The sequence below is a fragment of the Pinus tabuliformis genome, chromosome 3_2, assembly GCF_031772625.1.
Source record: "Pinus tabuliformis cultivar Carrire ecotype Pingquan chromosome 3_2, CPIR1, whole genome shotgun sequence".
In the NCBI taxonomy this organism is placed as follows: domain Eukaryota; kingdom Viridiplantae; phylum Streptophyta; class Pinopsida; order Pinales; family Pinaceae; genus Pinus; species Pinus tabuliformis.
Genome location: NC_142302.1, coordinates 476,756,206 through 476,764,406, shown reverse-complemented (window position 1 = coordinate 476,764,406; position 8,201 = coordinate 476,756,206). Strand labels below are relative to the sequence as shown.

At 39.9% G+C, this 8,201-nt stretch overlaps 1 protein-coding gene across 1 annotated transcript; it reads right to left on the bottom strand.

The window, feature by feature from the left end:
* Positions 1 to 238: 238 nt before the first annotated feature.
* LOC149181365 (uncharacterized) lies at positions 239 to 6,530 on the bottom strand. The gene is made up of 6 exons (XM_089414168.1): positions 6,426 to 6,530; positions 5,859 to 6,137; positions 4,504 to 4,584; positions 4,170 to 4,380; positions 965 to 1,062; positions 239 to 676 (listed from the first exon to the last, which is right to left on the bottom strand). The coding sequence occupies exons 1-6, from the start codon at positions 6,528 to 6,530 to the stop codon at positions 239 to 241; spliced, it is 1,212 nt and encodes a 403-aa protein (XP_089270294.1).
* Between the last annotated feature and the right edge of the window lie 1,671 nt (positions 6,531 to 8,201).

Here is an 8,201-nt window from a genome sequence, read left to right as displayed (position 1 = left end):
ATGTTTCACAACACTACATTTTTGCATCAGACTTGAGCATGCGAACACCAAATGCTTCCATCACCTGTAGACTCAATATAGATGAACACATCAAACCCTTCATTAATAAGTTTACTCCACATTCGAGGTAGATTAGACTACGATGAGTCATGGACCAACTAACTAGTAGGATTTACAAAAAAGACAATTCCATAGCATCATCTCTGTTCTTTCCATATACAGCCCGTGACCCTCAGTTTCAGCCTTGCCAACACAGCTTTTGTCCATTTGCCCGCACGCCAAATTTTTCTTCATTATCATCATCCATAAAGCGCAAAAAGGCCATATACACAGGGGCTATTCTAAGCTGGAATGTTACAAAATGAAGACAGAATTGTTGACCAAAACAGCTGAATACCGTCAGCATCCATGTTGCATTTTCCACCTCCTGAGGATTAGGTTTTACATATTGATGATTGAAGGTGCAGCCATTGTGCATATCCACCTTGTGATCATTTCTCAAGTGAGTCACAAGCGCTGGAATGTCCCCAGTAACTGAGCATTCAGAATCTGCGTAAGGGCAACTGTAAGGCCTGAACATGCATTTTCGTTCATGCTTGAGCTTGCTATAATATGGGAATATGTCGCGACAACCAAGCTTTTGATGTCTGCAAGGAAGTTCCAGAGATTCTGCAACCTTTTCAAGAGCCAAACATCTTATATTCCCCAGTTCATGTCTGCTAGTGGGGCAATGGTTATGCACCCTCAACTTGCCAGAAGTTTTTACATGAGAAGATGAAACAGAATGCTCAGGTCAGTAAGGGACATAGTAACAAGAAGAATCAAAATGACATTCATTTGAACCCATTGAATTGTTTTGTTCAGAGCCACTTTCGGGAAATGTATATGGCAGAACAGAGGCTCGGAGTTCTGAATTAGTTGAGGATGGCATGGGGTATAACATACAAGAATAAAATCTGCTTACGTATCCGTTGCTTTGCCTCTGGCAGATACAATCACATGGAAGAACTAATACACGAACAACCTTGTAAACCTTGATATCTTCAATCTCATCTGAAAAATCTGACATTAGACCTTTTAAGCAGATCAACCTCATCTACAGCAGTTGTAACCCGTGTACAATAGGCATGATAGGATTTGGGCCTCCACTGAAAACTCGAACAAATCCCCAATTCGTAGCACGCTACGAAATCACCTAAACAGGTAGCGCTGCGAAACTGCTAAAAAGAATTCATGCGCTGCGAAAACACCCTGTCTTTAAACTAGGCAAAAAAAAATTGGCAACAGAATTTTCAGTGATAACAGTGGCTCCACTTGGGATAGTGTGCCCTTGTGGTACACTAAGAACTCGCAGGTCCAGTGCCTTATCCATTTATGACAAACAGAAATTTGCTTGACAAGCATGACTATAGGAGAAAGAAAGCTACATCTACTGAAAAAGAAATGCTCAGTTAACCTTGAGCTTATTAGCAATTTACCTACCTACCTACCCTAACAATTTCAATTTCCTTCTGCTCAATCAATATGAAATTTCCAATGTAGCCAATCCTCTGCTTTATCTGATATTTGATTTCTTTGACCGCATTGGAGTTCAGAGCCAATCTGACAGTGTGATGACCGCTGCCACTGAAACTGCCTCTGATCTTTATAGGAAAACTGAAACACTGGAGAGTAAAACTCTTCCATGTAATCAGCTATAGGATCCCAGAATATATGATCAGCTTGATTTTCCTTGTAACTTTCCAGCTGTGCAAACTGATCTTCAACCACAGTGTTCAGTTCCTCAATCGTGAAAGAGAAAGGAACCAGCATTGTCTCCTTGCGTTCTGCCATAGAAAATTTCTGAGAATAATGATCATGATCATGGAAACTGTATGCCTGAATTTGTCCTTCTAAACCTTCAATTTCTTTTTCAAGGTCCTCAGCAAATTCATCCAAAAATCTCATCCTATCCTCTGCCTTGCAGTCAAAAGATTTTAGATATGAGGATAATGACAAAGAAAAAGATTCATTTGTTTCTTCTTTACTATGATCATCATTCCATTGTTTGAAACCTTCAACTGAGGGAGAGTCTACCACCAATTCTGACCTATCTATCCATTCCTCCAAAAACATGAGCCAAAGGTCTTGAAATGACTTAATGGATTTGGCAGGAAAGCATTCAACCCACTGTTTGCATTTCCCTTGAAGTGAATCATAGAATAACATAATGCAAACATCCTCATGTTTAACTCTAAGAAGCTGTGTAAATTCACAAAAATCTGATATATGATTCAAGGTTAAACTCAAATCTTCTCCGTTGTATTTGGGACCATTCCTTAGAAAATATGCATCCTTGGGAAAATGATTTGGGAAACCATGAATTCCTGAGAAATCTATGCATGCATACCTTGAACAAAGAATGGCAGCTTCTGGGTCCTTCATAACTCCAGTGGAATCACCATGAATGTATAAACCTTGAATTCTTCAACAATGGAGTCGCCAAGGTAGTTTTGCAGCCTCGAAAACCTTCTTTGAACTCCTGCTACCTTCAGAAATCCAATCTTCAAATTTCGGGAGAGAGTAAGCTTCAGGCTCCCGGCAGACGCACCAAAATGTTATCACAAAATCAGTACTAAGGGCTGCAACCAAGCAAGATTTCATGTAACTCTTTCAACCAGACTTTAGACTAAGGATTAGCCTCCTTAGTCAGAGAGGGCTCTCTCACAGACTTTTGATAAAAATCAATCACAACAACAGATGGCTAACTCTTCACACATTTATGAAAACAAAGCTGGTTGGACACATATCAAATTGGTCTTCATTGGGCTATGGAGTCTCACACATTTAGTAAACAAAAGCACAGTCATTTCATGGAAGTCAAGGCTCTTTGCATCAGATGTTCAAACATATTTCACATCAACCACAGCTTGCCAAACATACAGGAAGTCAGAGCATTAAAAATGAATTCTGAGTGATTATGCTATAACAAGGCTGTAAAAGAACATTAAGAGAATAAACCACCATCATATTTGAACAATATAATCCATTGAGAATCTTGAGAAGAAACAACCATTGCTTTACTATTACTGTAATAAGTCTTTACATTGGCCCAAATAAACTCTGTTTTTGTATAAAATCTCCAACCCCTATTACATCCTAATCTGATCCCTTTATAGGAATCTATTCCTCCCCTCTAGAATGGGCTCGAAGGCCCTATTAACTACTCCTACATGCTATTTAACTAATTCATTAATTACAAACATGCTGAGCTGTAATTACACAAAATCCTAATCAAACTAAAACACTAATTCCATTCTCCTCGTATGCTTGATTCTTCTTGGATCCTTGACAGCTATCCTCCTTCAGTTAGGCTGAGATGGCTGAGCTAAAGATGCAAGGAACACTGACTTTGGATGCTTGAAAGCGCTGATGGCTCATTAATTGACCAAAAGATGTGCTCTATTTTAACGGTCTCTGTCTCCCAACATTCTCCGAAAGTGTAGCAGCATGTTCCCAAATCTTTTAATAACCCCAGGTATGGAATGCTGCCATGTTTCTGATGTGCTGTAGGTGGTATTGATAGACAGGTGTTTCTCTTCCTCAACTCCCGCTCACAGTATCACAATAGCTGCTATGCGCTTAAAATCATCACCTACAGCAGTTTCGTAGCGCGCTACGAAACTGCTGTGTGATTTAAAGAAAACACAGTCTTCCTTTCATTCAAACCAAACTCACAATTGTCTGCGTTGAATCAGATACATTTTCAGTGTGATTCTCATTAATGCAAGTCATAATAATGAGCTTGACATCTTTGTTTTGGCGCCTTAAAAGATCTGGCTTTACCAATCATGGATAGAATCACCGCATCTTGCATTATCTCAGAAGGTTACTGTTCCACCATAGATAACTTGTCCTCCATTTTCTGACTATTCATCATTCCAACAAATGAATAACCATTTGTAAGTAATCCTGTTCAGCTGCCAGGCTTCAAATTGTCATACATCCTCACTGCCCAGTTTATTTTGATTAATGTGCACATGAGACTTCAAATCTGTATGCATAATACACCTAACCCATTGCTTGGTTGATTTCAATTATCATGCATATCTGGCATAAGATTAACATTCATAAGAAAACCAGGTTCTCTTTTGCCAGATTATAGTGTTCTGAGACATATTTTGACCCACCATGTTTACCAAGTGGCATTGGTACAGGCATGCCAAAATGCTCTGAGTTGACAACTTGCTGAGAACTAAGACTTGGCTCCTCAGTGCTCTTAACAGGTAATAGTACATGACTCTGACCATCTACTGACTTTTGATTATTATCGGACTTCAAAATTGCATCCGAAATATCCCCCGTCTTCTCTTCAGCCCTATTTAAAACTCCTGTGACCAGCTTCAAACAATAATGTTTCTTGGAAGACACAGTCATGAGCATGACACAGTGCTTTAATTCTTAAAGTTTCTGAGAGGTAAAATCCAATCTCTTGGTATCCTTAGCATATCCTTTAACATCAACCTGAACAGCAAATTCATTTTTATCCTCTTCTACATGAGATTTTGAATCTGAGCAGATAATATTACATACCTTTTCTTCTACCTGATTAATATATTCTAAAGTGAATCATATAGAGCTCCAGCTTGATTACACACTGCTCCAATACCGCCATAACAAACCAACGAGCAATTGGAGAAACATCCTCTTTTCCTCTACCCATGCAAGCTAACACAACCGCTAATAACTACTCTGGAATATCTTCACTCTCATTTGTCTTCTGACATGTTTCTTGCAATGCTTGAAATGTCTTGAAGTTCTTTTTCAGTAGTGATAAGTTAGCCTTTTGCCTAAAGATCACCCCTAAAGTCTTATTCTTACAATTAAAACAGAGGTGAATCATGCCATCCCATTCCTTGAAACTAATTGGGGGCAGAGGATTACAAGGTTCAATACATACAACCGAGGAGGAGGCCTGAAATTATTCTTGCCCAACTCTCAGAGACGCAAGTTGTGGAAGTATGAATCTCGCTCTATCAGCTCTTCTTGTATTTGAGGTTTGTTTCCATTCGTGAGTAACTCTGACGAAGACATCACTGCATTCAGAACTATATTTGGTTGCGGCCATGCCATAAATTTTTCATTTTCTTCTCTCGGCCTTTTCTTCTTTAATTGATCTGCCATATTTCGCAAGAGGTGGAAGCGTTTAATTGAGGATGAAGCTCTCTCTATCATGCCGCCTCCTAAAGCAACTTTTCGTTCCAGATATGCACAATAGGTCTTAAATAATATGAACACCTTTCTGGCAACGATAAACTAATTTCGACCATGTGTCTCTGTCTTTTGTCGGTGGTAGAGCTAATAAACGAATAACTAATATCGTTTGCCACATCTTCAACATTTCGTTTGTCAAAACTCATAACTGACACGTACGCGATCCCACAATCATGTACACCTGTATGTATAGATGATTGAAATGCGTATGTTTCACAACACTACATTTTTGCATCAGACTTGAGCATGCGAACACCAAATGCTTCCATCACCTGCAGACTCAATATAGATGAACACATCAAACCCTTCATTAATAAGTTTACTCTACATTCGAGGTAGATTAGACTACGATGAGTCATGGACTAACTAACTAGTAGGATTTACAAAAACGACAATTCCATAGCATCATCTCTGTTCTTTCCATATACAGCCCGTGACCCTCAGTTTCAGCCTTGCCAACACAGCTTTTGTCCATTTGCCCGCACGCCAAATTTTTCTTCATTATCATCATCCATAAAGCGCAAAAAGGACATATACACAGGGGCTATTCTAAGCTGGAATGTTACAAAATGAAGACAGAATTGTTGACCGAAACAGCTGAATACCGTCAGCATCCATGTTGCATTTTCCACCTCCTGAGGATTAGGTTTTACATATTGATGATTGAAGGTGCAGCCATTGTGCGTATCCACCTTGTGATCATTTCTCAAGTGAGTCACAAGTGCTGGAATGTCCCCAGTAACTGAGCATTTAGAATCTGCGTAAGGGCAACTGTAAGGCCTGAACATGCATTGTCGTTCATGCTTGAGCTTGCTATAATATGGGAATATGTCGCGACAACCAAGCTTTTGATGTCTGCAAGGAAGTTCCAGAGATTCTGCAACCTTTTCAAGAGCCAAACATCTTATATTCCCCAGTTCATGTCTGCTAGTGGGGCAATGGTTATGCACCCTCAACTTGCCAGAAGTTTTTACATGAGAAGATGAAACAGAATACTCAGGTCAGTAAGGGACATAGTAACAAGAAGAATCAAAATGACATTCATTTGAACCCATTGAATTGTTTTTTTCAGAGCCACTTTCGGGAAATGTATATGGCAGAACAGAGGCTCGGAGTTCTGAATTAGTTGAGGATGGCATGGGGTATAACATACAAGAATAAAATCTGCTTACGTATCCGTTGCTTTGCCTCTGGCAGATACAATCACATGGAAGAACTAATACACGAACAACCTTGTAAACCTTGATATCTTCAATCTCATCTGAAAAATCTGACATTAGACCTTTTAAGCAGATCAACCTCATCTACAGCAGTTGTAACCCGTGTACAATAGGCATGATAGGATTTGGGCCTCCACTGAAAACTCGAACAAATCCCCAATTTCGTAGCACGCTACGAAATCACCTAAACAGGTAGCGCTGCGAAACTGCTAAAAAGAATTCATGCGCTGCGAAAACACCCTGTCTTTAAACTAGGCAAAAAAAATTTGGCAACAGAATTTTCAGTGATAACACATCATTCCAACAAAACGTAGCATCCTTTTTCAACAAATTCTCCATGGGTGCAATGATCTGGGCATAGCTCTTAATGAACCTCCTATAGTATCCGATATGCCCTAGAATTGCGCATAGCAGTTTCACATTCCTTGGCACCTCCAAGTTGATTATCACCACGATCTTCCTTGAGTCTACCATCAATCCTTGTCTGCATACCACATGACCCAACAAGATCCTGAAAGGGACACAAAATAGACACTTATTTAGATTGAGCATGATCTAGTATCTCCGACATGTATCTAACATCAAGCACAAACTTGCCACATAATGCTTGACCAATCCAAACACTGTCCAATTGTCAAAGTATACCTCTAGAAAATTATGAAGGAAGTCTTTGAATGTCGGAATGACTACGCACGAAAAGATTGTTCGCACATTCTTCAACCCAAAAGGCATGACGGTGTACTAAAAACATCCCCATTCAGTCACGAAGGTTGTCTTGCTTCTATCCTCGGGCGTAATTTTGATCTAATGGTACCCAGAGAACCCATCAGTGAAAGAGTATGTGTCTTGGCCACCTACATTATCTAGGACCTCGTCAGTGAATGGGATCGGGAAAGGATCATGCACGCAAGCGTCATTCAGCTTCTAGAGATCCACACATATCCTTATTTCTTCTTCTTGTTTCTTTTCCTGAACCACTATTGGGCTTATCCAATCAGATTCTTCCATTGGTTCAATAATTTATGTTGCGAGCATCTTATCTAACTCAGCGTGAACCCTTTCCTTATACATAGGATTAAGGCAGTAAGGTCTTTGTTTTACAGGTTTCGCGTCCGGTTTCAGGGTGATCGTCATGACACCTAGGTCTCTTATTATCCCTTTTAAATTAGAAAACTTTGTGGGGAACAAATCCTGATATTCGCGAAGGAGCTCAGTGACCTTATCTACTGTTGCATCATCCCAATAGTCCCCAATATTTGCAAATTTTGGTTCTACTTCTCTGCCAATGTTGACCTGCCTAGTTTTCAGCAGCACGGTTATGTCTAGATCCTCTATCTTTGGACCTTCAACCTTGTGGTGACCTTCAGTTTCCAAAATATTAATCTTTCTAGGATCCTTGTATTCTTCTGCAGCAGTCGCATTATAGCATTCCAGCACGTGACTCAGCTGGGTAGTCCAATAAGGTTGGACAAGGTCCAAAGGGTCTTGTGGTATCCTAAAGATGGTTGCTTTAACCTCCTGTAGTGCCGCGTCAATACAGTCAACCCCATCCTCGAAGTTGAACATTATTATAAATCCTTGGCGCAAGATGTCCCATTCTTCAATGCCATGGCAAAGCTCTGTTTCCATGTACCAATTCATTGGTATGAAGTCCAGGGTATGACAAAATAGATGCACCCATTCAGGTTGAGGCTCCGCTCAATAAGTCTTAGTCCATTTCGCTAAGTG